Source organism: Mus caroli, unplaced genomic scaffold (assembly GCF_978045245.1).
Source record: "Mus caroli unplaced genomic scaffold, Mus_caroli_1 scaffold_8, whole genome shotgun sequence".
Taxonomy (NCBI): domain Eukaryota; kingdom Metazoa; phylum Chordata; class Mammalia; order Rodentia; family Muridae; genus Mus; species Mus caroli.
Window position 1 is genome coordinate 79341610 of NW_028227263.1, and position 26780 is coordinate 79368389.

A 26780-nucleotide genomic window follows, 5' to 3' on the forward strand; every position below is an offset into this window, starting at 1 on the left:
CGAATCGAACCCAAATCTTACAGATGCTTTTCAGGGTGTGTTTTAAGTCTCTTGACAGACACTCCTCTAAAGTGGCTTTTCAACCCATGAGAAATTGCTCACAGGCAAAAAACAAAACCCTGGAGCTACAAAACAACTCTCCTGGCTGCCTGAGAAGCCAGCTAGAATACAAGGCTTTTTAAGATGCAGCGGGTCTTGGTGGACAAGGCTTTGTATATAACACCACTGAACTGTACTAAACAGTTTCAAAGTTGAGAAGAATCCAAATATTATCCTCTATAAAGATTCCTTATTTGAGTTTCTTTGTTTATTTTAGACTTTGGTTCTGAAACACTGTCTACGTTCTTGACACATGAAGATGACATGGCCACTTCAGTGCCTCTGCATGTTGTGTAAAAAACCTTAAAAGCGAAGAAGGACAAGGAGATGCCCTAATAAGACACATACACTGTACAAACAAAACCTAAATTATATATAAATACACCCCACCCAGCATGCCTTTCTTCTCCCACTACCTGCCCAAAGCAATGCCAAAGGCCCGTCTCTCTCAGACCAATGCAGCGTATGAAACACCAACCATCCCTAACCTTGCAGATACATTAATAATCTGCAGCCTATTGGTGGTTCTGCAAGTGTGGGGAAGCAGTTTCCCTGGAAGCATGGTCACTGTTGGCTGAGATCCTGGGACTTAATCTCTCAGATGACCTAGCTGGATCCCACCGTATCCACCAGGGAGGCAGCACTGTCTACTCAGAAGCTCCAAAGGCATTGCTCAGGGATGCTGGGCAGGGTCTCAGGAGAAAAAGCATACAGTGAGCTAACAGCCTGGGTTGATATAGATTACTTCTCAGTAAGTAATTTGGGACAACTAACTTCTGCTTTTTTTTGCACTGTATTCTGGAACCATTTTCATAGCATACTATTAAAAACTGATATATAGTTATTTTAAAAGCTGTCTATGCAATCACCTCTTAAATGCTTTCCATTAATTTAATAACTTAATGAGCTATTATGTAAATCTAAGAGGTAGTTAGCCTTAAGGAAGCCAATGCTGTGCCAATTCGCAGGAAAGAGAAAAAGTGATGCAAACAAAAGTTCACATCCTCAACAAGAACTTTAGTTTTATCGAAGTGTTGCAAAAATGTCCCCAAAAGCATTTATAGCAATATATGTTAAGAAGTCAAAGTTGAGGAGTGAGGAGAGTACACTCAAATTCTTTAAGGTAAAAATTCACTTATTTTATGCTTGTAATACATAAATTTCCCCTCAGACCTAAGTTCATAATTTGTAGACATTGCTCATTCTCTGATACATTAATACATATACTAAATATAAGTAAATTAATCAAGAATGCTTAAAAATCCAAGTTAACATGATGCTTGCTGTATAAAAAAACAAAAACAAAAACAGAAAAACAAAATAACCCCCCAAAACCATAAGAAGCAAACCTTGCACAGTCCCCATTCTGCGTGAACACCCTGACCACGCAATTCCACGTCAGTGCAGAAGTGCATCGATCTGATATAGCCTTGTTGGTTTTAAGGCCTTTAGCACTTTTGTTTCTAAGTATCACCTTGCTTTGAAATGATGAGTAATTGCTACCAAATCACAAATCATCACAAATCCATTTTAGTCTAGTCTGAATAAAATCCAGCATAAATGTATTATTTTGTTCTGGGCACAGTGGCTCGGTATCTTTCTTTCGAGCTTTCTTCTTCTGGAAAAAACACAGTTTAAGTCATTCTGGACTTCAGAGAAAGAGACAGTGAAGTCTATATTTGTTGTTGTTGTCGTTATTTTCTTTAAGTCTCCAGATCTGGCTAAAACACTTCTTTTCAGACATGTTATTGTGGCACCTGATCGATCATATTTGAAATAGAAGTGCTTTAAACATCAGCCAAGTTTGGTGTTCTGGAGGTTCCCATTGATCTTTATGGTGCCAATTGCAGATAATGTTTGAACACGATGATAAGAATCAAAAAGTTGGTGTTCGTCCACAAACACCCTGGAAGGTGGGTGCTCGCAAAGACTCTCCACCCTGAACAGCTGGTCTGGGATGAATGGAAAGTAAGGGACTGCCGAGCGCTCTTTGCCTCTTTCTCCTGAGATACAAGAGTTTCTGTGAACACAGCTTTGAGTTCAATCGCCACATCAGCAGGAGGCTCTTCAGAATCACCACAGGTCAATCTGATGGCAAAGCTGTCCGGGTTGAGATCTACCATGCCCATCACTAATACCTTCTTGCCTGGTCTCATGCTACCTTTAATGTGCCCGCAAAATGTAACTATCAGTTATGGGAAGTACACGCCCTGCCCGTCGTCTTGAACTGAAGAACCCGGGGAGTTGTTTAAGTGCCCATCATCAAGTTTCACCACAGCATCGCTGTCAGCTACCGACCCTGCCACGTTCTTGTAGCTCCTGGGATGTGGCGGCCCGCGGGTGCACACTCTAGGCTGGTGCAGTCGCAGGCCCAGGAGGGGAAGGGGAGGCAGGCAGCCGGCACAAAGGTCGCAGTGGCGAGGGGATGACAGTGGCGAGGGTGGTAGTCAAATTCCATGTGCTTTAGGGTCAATAAAATTCCTCATCCAAAAGAGTAAATAACAATACTAATAACCATCATGGTTTTTAAAATTGCTAACTTATTTGTTGCATTGATTTTGGAGGGGACAGCACCCACTTGCCATGGAGCATGTTTGGAAAGCCAAGAACTGGGTCCTAGGGACTGAACTCGGGCCCCTATGGCGTTGTGACAAAGCTAAATCAGTTTTGTTGGGCTCAACAAATTTCTTGACCAAAATGCTCAGTCTACTAATCTGCAAAAGAATAGTCAATTTGGGGCCAGGGTGCTCGATCCGGAGGACAAAACTGAGAGTCATCTGTCCTCTGACCTCAACAAGTGTGCCATGGCATCTGTGTCCCCACGTGCAGATATACAGATAGATACACATACTGTATAATGAATAAACAAGTGATGTAAACTAATTAAAAACGGTTTTTAAAAAGGATCCATTCTTCAGCTCTTGTGAATGAATAAAGCAGGTGGATGCTGAAAGATTAGTGACCTAGAAGGCACAGGTGTGCTGAGGACCTCTGGACGGGAAAGGTGACATGGCCACATTAGTAACATCTGCAGACAGGTAGGAGCCGAGAAGCTCCGCAGGGCGTTACCATGGTGAGGTGGCAGGAACAGACCTACAGATGGAATCTTCTGCCCCAGGAAGCTCCCAGGCTCCTAAGGCTTTGGCAGTCTGCACTTACACAGAGAGACTGCTGCCCTCCATTGTTCTATTATAAGGCAACCTTCCTCTGACAAGGTTAGTCTCTTGTTTTCATGGTGTCTTCATGAGCCCCTCTAATGGGTGCTCAGTCCTAGTACAGGACCGAATATTCTTTTTTTTTTTTTTTAATCTCTGCAAGGGTTCAGGTACATGTGAAGACTTGGCTGTCTTTCCTTTGGAGCTATTATTCAGACGAGTTTTCTGTGGCATATAGTTTACCTTGTAGGCTAAGTTGGCTGGCCAGTCACTCCATTCCCATCTCTCTGTCCCCTGCGGAAGGGCTTTGCATAGGTGCTGAAGCTTCAAGCATAGGTCCCCAAGCTTGAGCAGCAAGGACTTTACTAGCTGAGATGTCTCTCTCCCTTCTGTCACACAGGGAAGAGTAAGTTATAGAAATTACCTTTTTCCTTACTATAGTCTTCTGCCTCATGGTTTACGCCTGTGCTCCTAAAGTCTGCACAGAGGCTGGCTCATGGCTGCTCTGATACCAGCCTTCCCTGTACTTTCCTGAAAAGGGGCCCTGTTCCTCCAACAAAGTGATCAGAAGAGCTTCAGGTGCAGTACCCTGTTGTTGTTGTTTTGTTTGTTTATTTTATTATATGTGAGTACACTGTAGCTGTCTTCAGACACACCAGAAGAGGGCATCAGGTCTTGTTACAGATGGTTGTGAGCCACCATGTGGTTGCTGGGATTTGAACTCAGGACCTCTGGAAGAGCAGTCTGTGCTCTTAACTGCTGAGCCATCACTCCAGCTGCCCTGTTCTTATTAATAAAAAAAAAAAAGTCTTAATATATGTGATCTTGGTCATTATGGACTAGATACAGTGGGAAGCCACTGGGAGATTTTTAGCTCCGGACATGATCTCACGAGGTGCAGAAGTAACCCAGGAGCGAATACTGGTGATGACCTAACAGTCTACAGCACTCACCCTACCGGGAGATGATGGTCTTGCCTCCTGCTTAAGCCAAGCAGAATTGCTTTATTTTATTTGGCGCTTTAGAATCTTCATGACTCTCCTCATTTTCTCTAACCCGGTGGGAGGCTTTATCCTTGATTATGTGTAATGAATCTCAAGCACTGAGGAGCTGTAAACCGTCCATGGGGTGACTTAGATAGAATCAAGAACAAGATCTTCCAATTCGCAGTCCAGGGCCTTCTCCAGACCGTTAGCTGACACATGGAGTCTTTGAAAACTGTTTGATAGGAGTGGTTTTTATAGTATCAAAAAGAGTGTTGTACCAGTTTTTAATATTCCCTTAGTTATTGCCTGTGAGTGGTTAAAGACAGTAACACAGTTTATTGTCTTAGGTCCTGAGGGCTTGCAGCCCAAGCACAGCTTAATGAGATCTTAGAAGTCTCACAAGGCTGCACTTGAGGGTAGGGAGGCTAGGGCTGTGGACCCAACTGAGGCTCAGCTGCAGAAGGAACCAGTATTTTCTGCAGATCCTTTAACACTCTGTCTTGTTCTTGAGAATGGAACAAAGATAGTTGAATTCATAGAGGGTGATTGAATATATTTAACCTTGTAATAAAGGAATTCTTGTCTGTTCTTGGCTAAGCAGCTAATATTTTGTTTAAAAAAATAATGCTCATGTCATTTTTTTCTTGAGGTTTGGGGGATGGGGTTCCAAATCTTGTTCATCCCATTCTATGCCAGTTTGGGGTCCAGATGGACACACTGGATGCTGTCGTTATTTGAGTGTCACAGATCAGCATCCTAAGCAGGCTTCAAGGTAGCCATCTTCCATCCCACTTTCTTGTCTACTATACAGGGCCACGCCGCTCTTCTCTCTGTAGATTCTTTGCTTTCTGAGTTATAAAAATGAATCCTAGAAGGTTCAGAAAACACAGCCACTTTCTCAGGGGTGCTCCCAATCTGTACTCAAGACAGGTTTTCTAGATTGTGCTCTAGCTTGTTCTGAAACAATCAGATGCTGTAAGGGTCCATGATTCACTGAAGATTGGTACCCAGCACTCAAATCGTATGTAAACGCAAAAAGTATCTATCTTTGCAAACATCCAGGATGCTGAGGTCACTCATTACCCAGATAGAGAGACAACCAAGTGAGCTCAAAGACCTGATTTAAAGCTCATTAGGGGAATTCTGGGGTAGGTGGGCTTTGTCTTACTCTATGTCTAAGGATGACATTCCATTACCAGGGCTGGCTGGAAACTGCTGACCCATTGTCCTTGCTTCAGGCTAGGTGGTGGGGCAGTTTCTGACTAGCTGCCTGAAGCATGGGTTTTTAGCCCTAATCTCCTGAACTGCCCATTTGAAGCCTGTCATGGAGTCAGCCTGTCTCATCAATGCAACAGCTAAAGGAATGTGTGTTTGAAAAACTTTGGGGTTCTCTTCTCGTGCACAATTTCTTTTTTCCGTCTGTTGTCTCATTCTTTTTCTTACTTGAGAACTTCATGTTGAGACTGGAGTAAAGAGTACTGGTCTTACAGAAGGCTGGAGTATGATTCCCAGGACCTGGTTCAAGCAGCTCACTACCACCCTAACTCCAGCTTCAGCGGAATTGGATGTATCCGACTCCAAGGCCATGTGCACATACACAAGTGTACCACACACAGACTGCACACATGCAAGTAATTAAAAATGATAAAAAGCATGAAAAGCTTTAAAGGCCAGACATAGTGTCATACACCTTTAAACTCAACAACAGAGGCAGTTGGGTCTCTCGAGTTCAAGGCCAGCCTGGTCTACATAGTAATTCCAGAGCAGTCCATTGCACATAGAGAAACCTGTCTCAGAAAACCAATCTACTAAAGCAGTTTTGCAAGTGCAGTAATTGGTGAGGGAGTGAGAAGTGGTCCTGACTGATGACAGCACAGCATCTCTGGGGCAGGGCAGCCAACAAGAGCCCATCAGCACTTACAGTGGAGATTTATGCTTCCAAGGTTCGAACATGAGCAGGCGCATATCTCTCAGGTAGAGTACAGCTCATGTCTCCATGGTGAACCTAATATTGTACATAGCATAACATACTATACAAAAGAAATAGATTCTTTTCAAGCACATAGAACACTTACAAAGATCCACCAAGAAATGAAATTATACTGTCTTCTTTCCACAAGTCAGGTAATTGAGTTAATGCGAATAAGTTTCTTTAGGCTTCAGAATAAGGAAGCAACTTCTTAAATAGGATACAATGCACAGATGCAGAAGATTTATCACATGAACACTAATGTTTAAGGAACATGTTTGCTGTAGATCCCCACTTCATAAATGGCAAGTTAGTGCAGGCAACATGGTTTCTGGCCCGGTTATCTATTGTTGAATATCATTATGGTATGAAAGAGCTCATGGACAATATGCTGAATTCTCAAAGCACTTTATTAAAAAACCAGTGGTCCAGTATTGGCTCAGTGGCTGTAGTTGTGGAGCTCTGGCATAGGTAACTAAATAATGGAAGGTTAGAGATCTCTCTGGGAGAAGATACTTGCAATAGATGTAACTGACAAAAGGCTTTTATCCATAATGAAGTATTACAAATAAGAATGAAAAAGACCAGCAATTTAGCTTAAAAAGAAAAAAAAAAGTCAATAGACTTGGTCAAGCACTTCACCAAAGAGGAGACCCAGATGGCCAGTAAGCATATGTTAATATGCTGAGCCTCCTTAGTCACCAAGGACAAGCAAATTAAAGCCACAGTAAGGCTCCACTAAGTAACAACAGGGATGACTCACAAGTGTTGGCCAAACAAGCACTGATAGGCCACAAAGCTTGGGTCGTGGATGTCTGTAGTAACGAGAGAAACTGATCCGGCAGTTACAGTGAGCAATACATTTGACTCCCAAGATGATTTTGAACAAAAGCAGCCAATCACAATGGATACAGAGTGTGTGAGTGTGAAAATTCTAACTCAAGCACGCTCGGCCAGTCTTCACAGGGTGTCGAAAGCAAGACAAGGAAGGTGGGGCTGGGGGAGGAGACAGACACATACAGAGAAAGAATTCTAGAAGTCAGCTATTGAATATGTGCTTCACATTATCCATCTGTAAATAGTCCATTACTAATTCACCTTCTTAAAGATAGAGTTCCTCTATCTCCAGTGATATATTGGGGGTTTAACAATTTATATTATCTGATTTGGGACATAACGTTCTCTAGTGGTTCTATGATTCTGGAGAGTTCTTTCGGCTATGTTCACGTATGTCCTGTGGTCTTGTGTGTTCTTTTATTCTCGCCCTCACTGCCTTTGCCCAGGCTAGGCCAGCAGTTGTCATCCTGGTCCTTTCAAGAGCCCACTTTAGTCCTTGCTGGCTTGGCCTGTGGTTTTGTTTGATGCCCTGGGTTGGTTTTGCACCTCTAACTTTTTACTTTCTTCTTGCACTTTGTGTTTGGTTTGCCTGTCTTTACTGTAGCCTCTTGAGATAAAAATTTACATTATTTTTACTTCAATCTTGGCAGTACACACATTTCAAAATAAAATTTCCAAGCTTTAGCTGCCTCTCATGCATTTTGACATTGTATGTTCGGTTTATGCTAAGCTATTTCATGATTTTCTTCAGTTTTTTTGGCTCACGAATGTTTACAAGCCTGTTGTTCAGTTTGCAGGTGTTTAAAGTCTCTATTTCCTCCTTATAGTTGATTTTTAGCTTAATGCTGTTGTATATTTCTTGTTGTAGTTTACTTGAAGCCTTTAAAGATATATAGGAAATTGAGAAACTCACCCCTACAACTACAGATTTCACAGTCACAGATGAATATTGATTTTCATGTAGAAATGAGAGTTACTCATCTGTCAGGACACATTTGTGGGAATCTGAGTTATTTATGCACACAGCTAGTGTTTTGGGTGTTGTGGAAGCTTACGTAGAAACATCTACATCAAAGAAATGTATCGTTTTCCAGTTCTATCGTCTTCCTATAATAGGATGTCTTTGTGGCTAAACACAATTCAGTGATACAGATGTGACATGTACCCTTGTCCTCTCACCTGTGGATGGGCGTCCTGGCTGGTGTGAGTAGTGTAGTAGTGTACATGGGTGAACACGTATCTTTGGGGGATCCTGACTTTGGGCAGAACTGGTACAACTTTGTCAGATGGTAGTTCTTTTAAAGAAGTTGTACTTTTCAGTGTGTGAGTGTATGTGTGCATATGCAGAGCCAGAGGACAGCGTGTGGAGTCTGCTCTCCTTCCATCATGTAGCTCTTGGGAATTTAATTCAGGTCATTGGGCTTGGCAGCAAGCACTTTGATCCACTGAGCTATCTTCCTGAGTCTCCTGTGATCGTACTATTTTTAGGTTTTAAGGTTTTCTTTTCTTTTTTTTCTTTTCTTTCTTTCTTTTTTTTTTGAGAAATTTACACTGATTTTCATAGTTAACTATTTTAAGAAATGACAAAATACTTTAAGACAAAAATGTTAGAGGGAAAGAACAATCTATAATAAGATAATAATATGTTAGGAAGACATATCAATTATTAATGTATATGTACTATCAAGATAGGTTCTATTATGAGAGATGATGTGGTGAGGTGGTACCTGGTGGGCCCATGGCAGGGTATGTCCCTGAGTAAATATGCCCTGTGACAGACAGATCAGGTATAAAGGGGATTTGTTGGGGGAAGAGAGGGGAGTGAGGACCTGACGAAGAGTAGAGGCAGACCAGTGGACATGTACACACAGGTAGACAGACTGGAGCAGAGCCACGAGGGCAGAGAGTGGGATGGGACAGAGAAAGACAGAAAGGGGGAGGGAGAGACATGGGAGGAGGGAGGGGGAGGGGGAGAGGGAGAGGGAGAACGCTGCAGGGGTGGGCAGTCCACACCTGGTGCACATGGCAGTGTGGCAGGTGATGACATAAGCAATTGCTAGGTCCCCAAGGGCAGGCCAGCAGAACATCTGAAGCTGAACATCCCGGAACTGAGAGAGGAACCAAGGGAACTCAGTTGTAAGTGGAGATGTTAATCTTCTGTGTTGGCAGAAAATGGGAATGCCATTGCTGTCCACCCTGAGCCAATCCTTCACCCAAGAGAAGCAGAACACAAACTATTCAGAATATACTTTGTATACCAGTCCGCAAAGCAGGTCTCGGAATCTTTTCCCGTTGTTCTGAGTTTTGCCTTTCGGCCCCATTAGCATTTCTTACAGAGCAAATGTGCAAACAACTGATTTTGTTCTCCATTTTAAAAAGGATTTTACCAATGTGTTCACGTCGTATGTTGGGGAGGTCCTGCACCCGGAGGTCAGAGAAGAACCTGAGGAAGTTAGTTCTGTCTGCCGTGGCGGACCTGGGGATGGAGCTCGGGTTGTCAGGCTTGAGAGAACCTGGTCTTACCCACTGAGCCATGTCACAGGCCCCTTAGCTTTATTTTGAAGAACAGTTTTGCTAGACGTAGAATGCTTAGTTGACATTTTCTTTTCCTACAAGGTTTGCCACTTTAGCTGGCACGACTGGAAAGTTGTATCTCCTGACCAAATAGTGAGGAGTGCCTTCTCTGGCAGCATCCTGCTGTTCTATAGAGGAGCCCCCAGACTGGAATGAACCCACACTGCTTTCCTGCATGGAGGTTTACAGGTGCTTAAGCAAACATTCCACCACTCCCAGCCCCCCACCCCACCCCACTACTGAGACAGGGTTTCTCTGTGTAGCCTTGGCTGTCCTGGAACCCCGTCAACCAGGCTGGACCCAAACTTACAGACATCCACTCACCTCTCTGCTTTCTGTGAGCAGGGATTAAAGGTATGTGCCACCACTGTCCAGCTACTGCCCCACCCCCCATTTTCCTTGCTTTTAAATTAAAAATAGATTTTTTTTCCATATAATATATTGGGTACAGTTTTTCCTCCCCCTACTTCTACAGTTCCTTCTCACCTCCTCTCCCATCCAGATCTCCATCTTTTCTGTCTCTCCTTAGAAAATAAATAGGCATCTATGGAATAATAATAATAAAATAAGATGAATAAAAGCAAACTGGATTATGAAAAAACGACCAAATAAGAAAAGGAACCACTGGACATGGTGGCGCGCACCTTTACAAACTACTCAGGAGGCAGAGGCAGGTAGATCTTTGAGTTTGAGACCAGCCTGGTCTGCAGAGTTCCGGGACAGAGAAGACTGCATAGAGAGACCCTGTTTCAAAAACAAAATGAAACAACAACAACAAAAACAATGAAAACAAAACAAAAAGAAAAGAAACTTTAAAAAGCACAAAAAACTCGTATAGATGCTGAGATACACACATTTGCACACTCTGGAATCCATAAAAACCCTAAATGGGAAGCCATAATACTGAGGATCTGCAGTATAGGGGCGGAAAACCAAAGCATGAAACAAAACCGTTCTGGCTTAACATCATTAACACAGAAACCTCCAAAAATGCTGCCAAGTTCATTTTGTGCTGGCCATCTACTGCTTGGCATGGGACTTATTTTTCCAGTGAGGTTTCTTAGAGAACATTAATTTTTCATTTGCAAGTGGCTATCAATTGAAGATAGCTTCTGGGTTAGGGATTCCCAGAATCCCTTGTGTTTACTTTTCCTTTCAGCTCTGAGATGCCATCTGGTACAGACCTGTACAGGCCCTATGCATACTGCCATATTCCCTACGAATTTGGGTGTGTTCCCTGAGGCCTGAAGGGAGGGATTTGATGGAGATGAACCATTTAGGTTGGAAGTCAATGGACTGAGGTTCCAAGGTCTCTTACTCTCTGCATGTCTGGCTGTTAGTCTCTGTATTTATTCCCATAATGCTGCAGGAGGAAGCTTCTAGATGGTGGCTGAGCAAGGCACATGTCCATAAGTGTAGCAGAATGTCTTTGCCAATGCCATGGCCAGAGTAACAGTCTGAGTGAGGCAAGAAGGAAGCTCAGCACGACTCCACAGTCTTTGTTGGTTCAAACTTGGAGAGTCTGACACCAGGCAGTTTACCTCAGACATAATTAAGTACTGTACAACTTTGGAAAACGGTTTCCTGGTGACAGTTATCACAATAAAGCTAAAGGTGTGACTACTTCAAAACTCATTTGCAAATTACATGTGACCTCTGACAAAAGAGCAGATGCTAGGGCTGCAGAGATGGCTCAGTGGTTAAGAGCACCGACTGCTCTTCCAGTGGTCCTGAGTTCAATTCCCAGCAATCACATGGTGGCTCACAACCATCTGTAATGGAATTTGATACCCTCTTCTGGTGTGTCTGAAAACAGCTACAGTGTACTCACATAAAATAAAATAAACCTAAAAAAAAAAAAATTCCTGGTTTCCTAGTGCTTGTCTCTAAGCACAAAGACCTTGTGCCTCTATAATCACCACTTTCCTCTAGCGGCTCCCTATTTGGTTTTCCCCTCATCCCTTCCTGTTTAGTTTCTTGTTCTTGGCCACTCAGGCAGTGTTGGGTATGGCTTCCATCTCTCGGAGTTGCCTTGGCTCCTCAGACATTGGTTGGTTACTCCTACGTGCTTTGTTCGGCTGTCACAGCAGCATATCTGGCTGGCAGGTTGCTCTTACAGATTGAAGGGGTTGTGGCTGGGTTGGTGTTTTTATTTCTCCTTTGGAAGTGTACAGAATACCTTCTAGTTTCATGAATACTAGTATACAGGAGTGAGAACTCTAGGCAGGCTCCAGCTTGATTTCTCCATTTTCCAATAAGTTCTGTGAGCGTGGTCTGCAGCAGTAGGGCCTCATCCTTAGTTTATGGAGAGCCTTCGCAGTAGCCTGGGTTGTTTGGGGTGCCCATTGGAACTTCTTTGGACAACAGTTTGATTAGATGTAATCCATTCTTGGCACTGCAACCTTCATTTGGTTATGAGAGAGGTCCAGTTGGAAGTCTGTTTCTCCTGTTATTTGGGGAGACATTTTATTTAGAGCGTGCATGTGTTTGTGTTTGTGTGTGTGTGTGGGGGGGGAAAGCCTCTACTGTATTAGGTTTCCATACAACCCTTCAAATGACCCTTAGTTTTAGCTGTTACTCCATATTCTCTCCCTTGTCCCCATCTTCCCTCCCCCTCCCTGTCTATCCATAACTACCTATTCTATTTCTGCTTCCTAAGGGGCTCCCTTCCTGCTCCTAGTCCCTTCTGTCTTCCTAAATCCTGTGGTTATATGGATTATAGTGTGGTTATCAATGACATAACAGCTAACATCTATATATAAGCAAAAACATACCACATTTGTATTTTTGGATCTGAGTTACCTCCCTCAGGATGATTTTTTTTTTTTTCTAGCTTTTTTGGTTGTTGTCCTTTTTTTTTTTTTTTTTTTTTTTTTGGTCTTTTCAAGACAGGATTTCTCTGTGTAGCTCTTGCTTTCTTGAGACTTGCTCTGTAAGAGCAGGCTAGCCTCGCCTGCCTCTGCTTTCTGAGTCCTGGGATTAAAGGTGTAGGCCATCACTGCCCAGCTTTGATTTTGTTTTGTTTTATTTTAATGGCTTAGTAATATTGAATTGTATAAATGTACCACATTTTCTTCATCCATTCATCCATTGACAGGCATCTAGGTGGTTTTCAATATCTGGCACAGTAATAAATATGGTTGAGCAAGTGACTTTGTAGTAGGATGAAACATCCTTTGGGCTTAAAAGAGGCATAGCCAGTTCTCGAGGTAGCTCGATTGCTACCTTCCTGAGGAACCAGCACACTGAATTCCATAGTGGCTGTACAAGTTTGCACTCCTACTAGCAATGGAGAGATGTTTCCCCTACTCCATGACCTCGCCATCATGAGCTTTTTGTTTTATTGATCTTACCATTCTGTCTGTGTAAGATGAAATCTCACGGTAGTTTTGATTTGCATTTCCCTGATGGCTGATATTGAACATTCCTTTAAGTGCTTTTCAGCCATTTGCGTTTCCTCTTTTGCAATTTCTCTATTTTTAGCTGTATACCATTTTTAATTGGGCTGTTTTCTTGATGTCCAGTTTTTTGAGTTCTTTATATATTTTGGATATTTAGCCTTCTTTCAGAAGTGTAGTTAGTTGGTAAATTTCTTTTTCTGTTCTGTAGGCTGTCTCTGTCCGAATGATGGTGTCCTTTGCCTTGCAGAAGTCTTTCAGTTTCCTGAGGTCCCATTTATTAGTAGGCTTTTGCCTTTAGTGAATGTGCTATCAGGGCTCTATTCATAAAGTCTTCTCCTGTGCTAATGCAATCAAGGGTATCCCCCTCTTTGTCTTCTATCAGATTCAGTGTATCTGGCCTATACTAAGGTTTTTGGTCATTTGAAACTGAGTTCCATGCAAGGTTCTAAGTGGGCCTGTGTGCATTCTCCTGCATGTGCTCGTCTCGTTTGACCAGCACCATTTGGTGAGAATGTTGTCTTTTTTTTTACCCTGGTGTGTATTTCCGGCTTCGCTTCTTTATTGAAACTTGGGGGACCACAGGTATGTGGACTTCTTTCTGTGTTTTTAATTCCATTGCTCAGTGTGTCTATCTTGGTGTCAATATTATGCTGTTTTTATTATTATAGCTCTGTAGTACAATTTGAAATTAGGAATGTTGATACTTCGTGCAGATCTTTGTTATTCAGGAGTATTTTATCTATCCTGGATCTTTTGTGTTTCCATGTGAAACCTAAAATGGTCCTTTCAAGATCTGTGAAGAGTTGTGTGGGATTTTGATGGGGATTTTGTTGACTTTATTGCTTTTGGTGATCATTTTTGCAGTGTTCATCCTACCAACCTGTAAGCATGGAATTTTTTTGTTTTGTTTTGTTTTGTTTTCTGATATCTTTTTCAGTTTCTTTTGTCAATGCCTTAAAGTTTTTGTCATACAAGTCTTTCGCTTGCTTGGTTAGAGTTACTCCAAGATATGTTATAATTTTGGAGGCTATTGTGAAAGGTATTATTTCCCTGGTTTCTTTCTCAGTTCGTTTGTCATTTGCAGGGAGGGCTACTGATTTTTGTGAGTTAATGTTTTAATCTGGCTACTTGGATGAAATTGTTTATCAGGTGTAGGAGGTCCCCAGTGGAATTTGTAAGAGTCACTTGTGTATGCTATCTATCATCTATAAATAAAGACACTGTGATGTCATACTTTTCCGTGTGTGTTGCCTTCACCTCCTTTGGTTTTCTCATTGCTCTAGCTAAGACTTCAAGTGCTATATTGAATAGATATGGAGAGAGTGGGCAACCTTGTCTCGTTCCTCATTTTAATGAATTTCTTTGAGTTTCTCTCCTTTTAAGTTGATGTTGGCTATGGGCTTGCTGTAAATTGCCTTTGCTATATTGAGGTGTTTCCCTTTGTTGTCATAGTTAGGGTTTCATTGCTGTGAAGAGACACCATGACCAAGGCAACACTTACAAAGGAAAACATTTCATTGGGACTGGCTTATAGTTTCAGAGATATTTAGTCCATTATCTTCATGGTGGGGAGCATAGTAGCGTCCAGGCAGACATGGGGCTGGAGAAGGAACTGAGAGTTTCGCTGCTCATGCTAAGAGCATAGAAAATCTCAAAGTCCAAACCCACAGTGAAGCACTTTCTCCAACAAGGCCACACCTCCTAATAGTGCCATTGGCCAAGTATTCAAACACATGAATCTCTGGGGGCCATACCTATGCAAACCACTACACCTTGTATTTCTACTCTCCAGGACTTTTATTATGAAGGGGTGTTGAATTTTTGTCGAAGATCTTTTATGCATCTAATGAGCTAATCATGTGGCTTTTGGCTTTCAGATTGTTTGCATGGTGGATTACAGTTATCAATTTTTGTATGTTGAACCATCCCTGTAGCTGTGGAATGAAGCCTACTTGGTCATAGTAGATGACTTTTTGGTGTGTTCTTGGGTTCAGTTTGCCAGTATTTTCTTGAGACTTTTGGCATCTATGCTAACAAAGGGAACCAGTCTTTATTTCTCTTTCCTTGTTGGGTCTTTATGTGGTTTAGGTATCAAAGTAACTACAGCCTCATAAAATGAATCAAGCAATACTAATTTTGTTTCTGTTTTGTGTGATAATGGAGGAGTATTGACATTAACTCTTCTTTGTGAGTCTGGTAGAATTCTGTACTAGAGTCATTGAGGCCTGAACTCTCTTTGGTTGGGTGACTTTTAATTACAGTTTTTAATTTTATGAGGAGTTATAAGTCTTTTTCATCTTATCTTGATTTGAGGTTTTCTGATTTGGTGGAGTACAGGTTGTTAAGTATGTCTTTATGACCCTTTTGCCTCGATTGTGTGGTTTTGGATCTTCTCTCTCTGCCTTTAGGTAATTTGGCTAAGGGTTTGCTGGTTCTCAAAGAACCAACTCTTTGTTTCATTGATTCTTTGTATTTTGTTTGTTTCCATTTAATTGATATCAGATCTGAGTTTAAGTATTTCTTACTCTCTGCTTCTTTTGGGTGTTATTTCTTCTTTTTGTTCTAGAGGTGTGCTATTAAATTACTAATATGAGATCTCTCCAATTTTTCCATGTAGGCACTTAGCGCTATGAACTTGCCTCTTAAAGAACCATCTTCACCATGTCCTATAAGTTTGGGTATGTTGTGTTTTCATTCTCATCTAACTCTAGAAAGGTTGCATAATCCTGCTTGACTTCATTCTTGATCCATTTTTTCACTCAGTGAGTTGCTCAGTTTTTCATGAGTTTGTAGGCTTTCTGTTATTTCTTTCGTTGTTGATATCAAGCTTTAATCCATCTGTGGCGGTCAGTTAGGATGCAGGGTGTCACTTCAGTTTTCTTGTATCTGATGAGACTTTCTCTGTGTCCAAGTTTGTGGTCAATTTTGGAGAAAGTCCTATGAGCTTCTGAGAAGAAGGCATATTCTTTTGTATTTGGGTAAAAGGTTTTATAAGTTATCTGTTGGCCAATTAGCTCCAGCATTTCTGTTTAGTTTTTGTCTGGACAATCTGTCTATTGGTGAGACTGCACTATTAAAGTCACCTACTATCACTGTGTGAAGGCTAATGTGTATGTGATTTAAGCTGTTAGTGTGGTTTTTTTGTTTTGTTTTTGAACTTGTGTGCCCTTGTGTTCAAACAAACATTTCTAAGTCGTTGTCTGTGTTGGGTTGCTTTCCATGGGCTGGGTGGTGAGGCCGTTTGTCTTGTTTTTAATTAGTTGTCCAATGGTTTATGCTTGCTTTTGGTGCCGAAAGCACATTGTGTTCCCGTGTCCTGGGCTGCTAGACTTGTAAAGTACCCCAAGCTGTTTGCTTAAGTAGTTATTTTAAACAGCTAAGGAGTCTGTGGAGCTGTACAAACCAGTTTTTGTCCAGAATTTTGTGGCACTTGTTCCCATGCTTAGTTCTGGTGTGTCACTGGCAGGAACTTGCCAGTGTCCCATGGTCCATCAGATATGGAAGCAGCTTCTATCCACCTAGGGCTTCTCTGGGGTTTTCTAGTGTCTGTTTCTCTTGAGGAGAAGCTGAAGCAAGCTTTCTGCTTGTCATTCATTAACCAGTTATTCTCAGTGAAAACATAGCTTTATTAATCTTTCTTTTATATAGCTGGAATTTTCCAAAATGTGGCTCCTTCAGGACAACTGAATTTTCCATTCTTGTAGCTTCATTTCTAAACATATAATCAAAGTAAAATGTAAACCTCTAATTATAATTTCCCTAGAAAACAATACAATATGTGTACAGCTTCACATTTTGAGTTTTCCTTACTTAGGACTTTAACATCAGTTTTCTTTTCATTAATGCAAAGGAATAAGATAATAAAAGCTAAGATGAGTTTGTTTACATAGATTCTCAACTTTAGAGAATGAAAGCAATAGATTTTGTAATAGGGCATTGATTCAGACTAGTGCACATGCAATTATTGCACCAATTGCTGGAGAGCAGCTTGTAATTCCAGTGCTGACTAGTGACTTACAGATAGCGGAGAGGACCAGAGTGTTAGGCAGACAGCAGCTCTGACCACGGAAACGTGCGTTTGTTGTACAGCTTACTACACTGTGAGCTGCTGTTCTGTATCTCTGATGCTGAGTACCCACTTCTGAGCCACTGATCCTAGTGGGTTTTCTTACTTTTGAACTGTAGGCTTTATGAATTTCCAGTTTCCTAAGCAAGTCTAAACTTTTATGATGGGGACAGATTACAGGAGCATATGCCCATACTGCTACTGGCATTCTGTGGGCCTTTTGAAAATTAATTTTTAATTTTGAGATAATTGCAGATTCACATGCAGATATAAGTCCATATGCTTTAAACCAATCATATCATTTAAACTTTCCTAACAGTTAACACAGGATAGCTGTTGTTACCTGGTAATTAATGAAAGCGAACATGTAGAAAGGTTTGAATCTATCTAAAGCCTGTGGTATAAATTTGTTGAGTACCAACTATGATCCTGTTCATGAATAAGAAAATATCTTATGCCCTGTTCATCCCAAGCCCTGACCACACAGAAAGCATGCCAGGAACACCACCTTCTCCTTCTGCCAATCTCTTTCTCACTGGTGAGACTCCTTGTTTTAAAATGTTAATTTGCAACAAAAAAGTATCACAAGTAAAAACTTGGATTAAAAAAAAATTAGTACTTTTCAACAGAACTACTTATAGAACTAACCCATGTTTCCCATAAACCATAACACATTTTAATTCTACTTTTATACGGTTTCATCCAGTAAGCTTTTTTTTTTAATGTAGCCCCCTTGATGTATTTCTAAACTTAAGGGTATATAAAAATAATCTCATATGTTGTATGGTTGCACACACCTATAACCCCAGCACTTGAGCCCTTTAAGTAGTTTAGTAGGTTAAGGCCTGAGTAGGTCAGTGTGGGCCAGCCTGGGCTACATACATGTCTAAAGCAAACCGGGACAAATAATATTCATTACACTTATAGCTACTCAGAAGGACATCTGCCACGTGTATTGTTTTGCTTATTTAAAATGTGGCTAGAGAGGAAGTGTCACAATTGTCTTGACATTGGTTGTATGTGGTTTTGTCCAGTCTTTTCAAACCAGAGTGGTGACTTTTTCTTTAGTTTCGTTGGCTGTGACTGTGGCTTGCATTATGAAGAGTTTCTGTGGTGCAAACCCTTGTCTAGAAATAATAAAAGTCGTATTTTTATGGAAGGATTTAAGGGGGTTTATGAGCATGGCTTATTCTATATGCTGAGTAAACTTTTTAATTACTACTACTGTTGGTTTGGAAATATGAGCCAGAAGAGACTGAATGGTACATGCCTAGAGGGAGGCGGTATATGTGTGATGCTCACAGTCTAAGGTTATAACCAGGGCCTCACAGATTGCACATGCACAATTATTATAATGACAATGTCAACACAAATAAACTCAGGGGCAGTGTCCCATTCTCATTTGCTTTTAGCAGAATCCAGATAGACTGTCTTTCTTATATGAAAATCAGATTAGAGGGGCTGGAGAAAGCTCAGTAGTTAAGAGCACCTTTTAGTCTTTCAGAGTCCCAAGTTCAAGTCTGAGCCGATGCCCTCTTTTGGTCTCTGAGGGCACCAAGCATGCACATACATACAGACATGCAGGCAAAATACTCACCCATAAAGTAAAATTGATTTATCTTTTAAAAGGAATTTTAGAAGGAAAGAAGAGGAATATAAAAGTATGATTTAAATGTTAAGCTCTGAAGGAGCAGATGGAGGAGGTGTCTCTTACAGTGTTGATTGTCAGCATTTTCTAAAACCTCCTAGGAGCCTGCTCGGTGTTTGACTTGGTAACTGCTCTGTAAGTGCGAGTGAGACATGTAGGGTGTGAATTTCTCCCAAACCCTTCAGAACCTGAGTGCATTGACCTAGCTGGTGTTGGTGAGGCTGTCCTCAGGAGAACATGCCTCACGTACTGCTCCGTGAACTCCACAGTGCCTGTCCTCACCAACCTTTGATAAAATTAACACAGCAATTCTATATTAGCATGTTGGAGTTCTTTTTCCTAGGTTGCTTTTTTGAATGCTGTTTTGACTTAATTTTTGTTGTTGATTTGCTTGTTTCTTTTTTTTTTTTTTTTTTTTTTTAGACAGGGTATCTCTGTGTAGCCCTGGTTGTCCTGGAACTCACTCTGTAGACCAGGCTGGACTCAAATTCAGAGATTGTCTGCCTCTGTGTCCCGAGTGCTGGGATTAAAGATATGCACGGCCGCCCAGGTTTGATTTAATTCTTATGTTCTACTGGACTATTAGTTCATAGCATAGGATGAGTCAAGCTCAGGATAAATGTGGGAAATGAGTGCCTGTGTGGGACTCCCACTATCCTTTCTATACACACAGTTCCTTGGTCACTTTAGTCCATGGTCCTTACCTCCTGGGATTTAGTTCTTACAAGCTCTCTTAGTACATACAGTTCAGAGGAAATATCTACAGACCACAGTAAAGCATTGAACTCTGATACATAGGGACTAGGGTTGTTTGTTTGTTTGTTTGTTTGTTTTGCCAAATATAGTCCCATGAAGGGATTTTTTAATGGCTAGGAAAATTAAATAGAAATCTAAATAAATACATTTTTATGCATTATCATTAGAAGCACAATACAAATTTCTGCAATACATTTGACACAAACTATACAAACTTAAAATTTTTCTATTTTATAATAACAGAACTTGCAAGACCCTCAGAAGTATGGGTTTGAATCAACTAAGTAAATACATTTAGTAAATTGTTTAGTCTTTGTTAGATTGAATTTCAATGAGCTGAGCTATTAAAGATTCCAGTGTTTAGAATTTTAATACATTTCTGAGTTATCAGTCTTAGATAAATGAAACCAATTTTTTAAAAAACCAAACAAAGCAAAACAGTGTAACAGGTGTTTACCTTTTTTCCCCTCTTTTTTTTTTTTTTTTTTGAATCTCAAAATGTGTGAGGTACTGTTATAATAACATAATTAATTGGGGATGGAGAGATGGCTCAGTGGTTAAGAGCACTGGCTGATCTTTTAGAGGTCCTAAGTTCAATTCCCAGCAAACCACCTGGTGGCTCACAATCATCTAGAATGGTCTGAAGATAGTGACAGTATACTCATATAAATATAAAATAAATAAAAAGTAATTAATTTTTATTATAAATGTCCAAAATGAGCTTAGAAGTAAAAGTTGATGCAGCATAGAAAAGTGTAAATGTTTACATCTCTCCATAGTATTTCATCATACCTTTGGTGTCGTCGTTGAATATTTATTTTCTTCTGCAGTGTTAATTCTAAGCAGTAGTCAGAAAAGTAGAGCCCTGTCACTTTGAATTAAGATCCATTACTCCAACATGCAAATGCAGAAGCTGTAGTTTTCCTACAGATACTGCTAACATGAGTTTCCTCTTGAGTCTTTACAAAGAGTTTGTGTGCGTGCATGTGTGTGTGTGTGCGCGTGTGTGTGTGTAAAATAGTGGAAGTCCACACATGTGGAGGCGGGGGAACAACATCTTGTATTACTTCCCACTTGACTGCCTTGAGTCAGGGTCATCACTTAACCTGGAATGAGTCAGGTGACCTGTAAGCCACAGTAATAATCCAGTCTCTGCCCTGCATAGCATGGGGCTAGAGGGGACACATACCCAGCCAGCCACACTTAGTTTTTTTTATCTGGATGTTGGGGATTTGATTCAGGATGTCATGCTTGAACAGCAAACACTCTTCCCCACAGTAGCCCCTGGAGGATTTTTAATCCTGTATATTTAAGTGGTTTATAGTCAGGAGGGACCATCAACTCCTCTATTTTCCAAGGAGTTACTTATGGAAACTTCAAAGAAATAAAACAAAATGACCCAATTTGGTAATGTTGTATATACACTAAATACATTCTCCTTAAAACATCTCCCTGGTTTATGAAGGTGAGATAAAAGTAGTAGCATTGTAATATTCTTTTCAGAAGACAGACTATGGGTTGCTTTTAGTTTGTGTCTGTAAAGTAGTGAAATAAAGAAGTATTCTTGTCTGTGATGCTGTGCTGTATCTTGAGACAGATTATAATGGTTTTGTGCCAACAATGAGCACTTAGTGTTTCCTGCAAGTCAAAGCCTGGAAAATCCTTTGTGCTACCCCCATAGAGAGGAAAAAGTCAGACCTAGAAGAAATCTGCAATAGACAACCACTAAAATAAAATACAAACGAGAACCCATGAATGTGGTCTCCGTGAGTCTTGAAGAATGAAGGAGATAAAGAGCTTTTCCAAGGAAACGTCCATGTACTGATACAAAGTAATAATAAAGAAGCTAAGTTTTAGAATAACTGCTTTTAAAGTTCAAAGAGAACATGTCTGAAGACGAGAGCTGAGCCATCTCTCAGTTGCAGTTACTTACAGCTGCCATTGAAAGCACTTTTTAGTTTTGCAGGTTTTATTGTTTTGGTTTGTTTTTTCCTGCAACATTCTCAGTGGCATTTTGCCAGGTACTTTAAAAACCAAATTATTTGGTTAGATACTCAGTGTCTGGGAAGTAACTTATTTTTAAGAGTCCTGAGTAGGGATCTAGTGAGTAATCATATACAAAATACCAGGAAAATATCAGAATGGGTGATTTTCTTATTTATTTATTTATTTATTTATACCCCCAAATGGTGACCCCCCCAGCTGAGTTCCTCCCCCCCGTTCCTCCTCCCCTTCACCTCTGGGAGGGCAGTCCTCTATCTCCCTGGGCATCAAGTCTCTGCAGGATTAGCCCCATTCTCTCCCACTGAGGCTAGACACAGCATCCTTCTGCTACCAATGTGCGGGGGTGGAAGTGGGGCCTTTGACTGGCCTGTGTGTACTGTTTGGTTGGTGAGACTCAGTCTCTGGGAACTCCCAGGGGTCCAGGTTACTTGACACTGTTGGTCTTCCTGTGGGGTTGCCATCTCCTTGAGGGCCTTCAGTCCTTCCCCTTACTCATCCATAGGCATCCCTGAACACTGTCCAGTGTTTGTCTGTGGGTATCTGCATCTGTCTCAGTCAGCTGCGGGGTAGAGCCTCTCAGAGGGCTGCTGTGCTAGGCTCCTGTCTCTGTCGGCTGTCCCATGTGCAAAGGGGGCTTTCTTAATTAAAGTAGTATCTTTTAACCTAAACATTTTTAATTGGGATTTATTGATAAGCTTGACACTTAGACACAATTGAGTCAAATGGTTTCTTATGATTCTCAGATTTCATATATGTAGCTATGTTTGATTTTAAGACAGCCCTGTAAATAATTATCTTTCATAAATATGGTACTTTGGCTTTGTTTCTCAATTTTTTATTAGATATTTTCTTCATTTACATTTCAAATGCTATCCCAAAAGTCCCCTATACCCTCCCCTCACCCTGCTCCCTACCCACCCACTCCCACTTCTTGGCCCTGGCATTCCCCTGTACTGGGGCATATAAAGTTTGCTAGACCAAGGGGCCTCTCTTTCCAATGATGGCCAACTAGGCCATCTTATGCTACATATGCAGCTAGAGATACAAGCTCTGGAGGTACTGGTTAGTTCATATTGTTGTTCCACCTATAGGGTTGCAGACCCCTTCAGCTCCTTGGGTGCTTTCTCTAGCTCCTCCACTGGGGGCCCTGTGTTCCATCCTATAGATGACTGTGAGCATCCACTTCTGTATTTGCCAGACACTGGTATAGCCTCACAAGAGACATCTATATCAGGGTCCTTTCAGCAAAATCTTTCTGGCATATGCAATAGTGTCTGCGTTTGATGGTTGATTATGGATGCACCCCCTGGTGGGGCATTCTCTGGATGGTCCATCCTTTCGTCTTAGCTCCAAGGTACTTTGTTAATAGGTTTTCTTAATTGCTAATTTTTTAAAATGTGAGTATCTGTGTGTGTATCTCTCTCTCTCTCTCTCTCTCTCTCTCTCTCTCTCTCTCTCTCTGTGTGTGTGTGTGTGTGTGTACCTGTGTACTGCATGTATGCAGGGATACATTTTTTTTTGCCAGGAAAGGGTATTGGATCCTCTGTAAGTGGAGTTTTATGTATTGGGAACTGAACCTAGATCAACAGCAGCAAGTGCTCTCAACTGCTGAGCCATTTCTCCAGTCCCACTGATTGATTTTTACTTTAAAGTTATACATCATTGTATTTATACAACACATAAATGATCGTTTTTTTTTCATTGTGCTTTCTGGTATTAATTCTCAGTGATGACAAACCTGTGCATGCTAAAGCTGTGATGTACAACAAGCTCCTTGTGGTTGTGTACAGTGGTGGCCTGTCCTGGCAGGCCCTCCATTTGCATGACTAGGAGTATTCAGTGTTCAGTATGCCTAGTTTATGTCTAGGACAGGTTCTAGTGACTTATTAATTCAGCCTCTGACTGTGGGCCATATTGTCCTGGGTTTTGTTGTTGTTGTTTAATGTATGTCTAGTTTTCATTTGTTTAGGGAATTTTGTTCTTTCTGGGTTTCTTCTTGTTTCACTTTGACACTAAGGGCTGTTATATTAGTCAGCATTGTGGCTGGTACTTGGGAACTCTCGGTGAGTTTGTGTTCCTCCCCAGCATGCTGACCCTGGTTCTGTCCTGCCGCTCAGTTATGCCTGGTTGTCTTACGTGGTAAGGATAGATGCTGTATTGCATGTGTGTTCTTGTGCTTACGCTGAGGCTTTTTCTGCAGGTAACTACGTTTATGAAACGGAGTCTTGGTATCCAGTAGTGTTTTTATATTTTTTTAAATCTTGTTTAACCCTTTCAGTAACCTGATCATCTGAGTACCTGTCTCATTTTGATATGAGTCTTCAGCTTTTCACTGTATTTCTACCTTGTGCTTCTGGTCCACAATTAAGTATGTGATTGCTATGCAACTGCGGGGGAAAATCCTGGGGTATTTCCAACTTTAAGTCAGCAGGATTTAACTGCTCCCTCAGTCCCTCCTCAGAGCTGCCTTCTGGCTTTGTCAGGGTGAGTGGAAATGAGGTCTTATCCTGGGGCGTGGTTCTTGTGTTGAGGCTTTCTCTAGTGCTCAGGTTTGATATCAGGGTAATTAACAGGTGCCTGCTCTGGCTGAACCAAAACTGTAGTGGCTTCCACGCTGCTTAAACCACAGCATCTCTGTTCCCCAAACAGATTTGTGTCTCCTCGCTTCCTCCATACTCTTCTGTAGTTTGCTTGGCTCCTCGGGTTCCAGCTGCTCCTAAGCTTCCGGTTCTGATTGATGCGCCCTACAGATATAGAGACTGCTGTATTTAGTGCTGTTTATATTCACACTGAAAGATGTCTTTGTCTGTTGTATTCTACTCAGACTCCTTAGTATCTTTCTTTCTCATACTTTTAGGGGATTTTTTTCAATAGAGAACACGCCTTTTAAGTCTTCACCCATTTGATAACTGGAATCACTTTGCAGCCAGTTAAGCTGACCAAGTAAGTCCCTTTCCCCATGGGGTTTGGCGTGCACTGGTCACAGATTGCAGCTACCCTGGGACTGTATGCAGACTGATGCCTACGCAGGCTGCCCAGAGGGACCTTGGAGACAATTTTCTGGCAGTTATTCAAGGTTCTGATCTCAATGCTGCCCCAGTCTAGGCTCCAGGCAGATACCTGTGGTACCTTTGGGAAGCCCTGGGGCATAGGAGTTACATCAGCCAGGCCATTGTGTCCATTGGCACCAAGCTGCAGAATAAGAAACATATGATTGAGGCTCTATGTAGAGACAAGTTCTCTGGCTGCCAGAAATATCTACATCTGGAAAAAGTGAGGCCTCACTAAGTTTAATGCAGATGAACATGAAGCCATGTTCACTAGAAGCAGCTCATTCCTGGTGACTACAGGGTCAAATATATCCCTAGTCTCAGTCCTGTAGACGAATTGGCAGACCCTGTGTTTCTGAAGGCTTCCACAGTGCTCTCTTGTACTCTGTCAAATTATGTTCAGTAATAAATCTCACATCCACTCCAAAAAGAATTGCATATTAATTTTAGGCTTGCTTTTTTATTTGACTTTTGCTGTCCAAAAATGGTATTTTTGAGATTTTGTTTAAAGTTTTCAGTAAGATTCTATGAGCTTGTTAATATAAAGCTTGAGTTTTTTGGTAATGCGAATTGGAATTTTGTTTGTTTCTAGCAAGACACTATGATGCCGAGATAAGTATTGTTAGGTATTTCTTATGTCTAAGATATCTTTACAAATGACTTCTTTTCTGGGTTCTGTTGTAGATCTACAGTTAACCTTGCTGTCGTGTAGAGAAGATGCAGTATTATCAAACATGCACGTTCATCCCATTGCAGTTTACTCTTATGTTAGGTGGGTCTCTCAGACAGCAGGGAACACGCACAGGACAGTAGCCTCACGTTTTCTTCCTGGTTTCTATGTGAATGGCCTCAGTTATTTTACCATCTACTGTAGTCTACACCCTTACTGTTGATGATTTATTTTATCTGTATTAGCTTTGAGGTACTATAAGCATTGATTATGTTAAATGACTATTTTAGTACATTTCAGTATGCTTAGGAATTCCCTTATGTAATTGTCACAGCCTCATTGGTTTGATTTGTTTGTAATCCTAGCACAATTGGTTTCTGTATTTTTTTTAATTAGTTGGGAGCTTTCCTTCCTTTCCTATCCTTCTCTGGGGATTTAAAACAACTTTACAGGGCTAGCAAGGTGGCACATATTATTCTAGAGGACTCAAGTTCAGTTCTCAGTACCACGTCATCAGCGCACAATAACTTGTAACTCCAGCGGCTGGAATCTGATGGCCCTGGTCTCCATGGGGCACCTGTACTCACAGACACATAGCTACATCTACACACACACATACATAATTAGACACACATACCACAAAATTAAAATACTGAGACTATATCTCTAAACTGATAGGTAATATGTATGCTCTGCGTAGGATTTGTCCAGACATTAAGTAGATAATAGGAATAATCAGTTCTGATTTTTAAAAATGCAGGTATAATCATATACTACATAAAGTAAGTTCAACCAGTGATGGACTGCATAAGATAATGAAGTGATGTTTTCCTAGCACATAGTGACATTGTAGCTGTTGTTGTTGTGTTGCCATTGCCACCAGCTTTCAGTACAGTACATGGTGCATAGGTTTGTGGTCCAGATGCCATAGGCTGCCATACACTGTACGTGTGCACACAGACGAAACCATCTAGCCTTGTGCCCTTGCAGTTTATGATATTCGGATGACAAATTGCCTGTGATTCATTTCTTGGATAATACCCTGGTTGAGTGACATGCAGCTGTACAGTAATTGAGGTCTAAGGACTTTCTCTTGTCAGAGAAACAGATTAAGATACACGAATTCTGCCTTTTTAAAAATGACTTTTAGAATGTATCTCAGGCCTGATCCTAGTTGTTACAAGCAAGGTCTAAGAGGCTGCAGAGTTGGTGATTGCATACTGTTAAGCCTTGGAATTTTACTTTTGGTTTTGTTTTGTTTTGTTGGTTTTTTCGAGACAGGGTTTCTCTGTGCAGTCCTGGCTATCCTGGAACTCACTCTGTAGACCAGGCTGGCCTTGAACTCAGAAATCCGCCTGCCTCTGCCTCCTAAGTGCTGGAATTAAAGGCATGCGCCATCACTGCCTGGCGGTGGAATTTTACTTTTAGGTGCACTAATACATCAGTTATCCCTGAGCTGGTTTTGTGGTTGTTTTATGTGTATTGTGCTGGTGTATGTGGGGGGTTGTGTGCTTTCGTGTGTGTGCATGTATGTACACACATGCTCGCTTTGTGCTTTATACATG

The 26780-nt window shown here is 41.2% G+C and overlaps 1 protein-coding gene, 1 non-coding gene and 1 pseudogene across 4 annotated transcripts in view; 2 read left to right on the top strand and 1 right to left on the bottom strand.

The window, feature by feature from the left end:
• Positions 1-26780, top strand: part of Lrrc28 (leucine rich repeat containing 28) — a 129505-nt gene that overhangs the window by 49544 nt on the left and 53181 nt on the right. Inside the window, exon 6 of one of the 3 annotated variants that reach the window (XM_029479173.2) lies at positions 317-4660. The exons of the other annotated variants lie outside the window; for them this stretch is intronic. Coding sequence (XP_029335033.2) covers positions 317-396 — 80 coding nt within the window. The 3' untranslated portion in view covers positions 397-4660. Of the gene's footprint in view, positions 1-316; positions 4661-26780 lie in introns of those variants that run through there. 3 annotated transcript variants of the gene reach the window in all.
• Positions 1894-9367, bottom strand: LOC110297324 (galectin-related protein pseudogene; annotated as a pseudogene).
• Positions 24416-24553, top strand: LOC115031612 (small nucleolar RNA SNORA70). Its single transcript, XR_003837287.1, has one exon. It is a non-coding gene; the product is annotated as a small nucleolar RNA SNORA70 (small nucleolar RNA).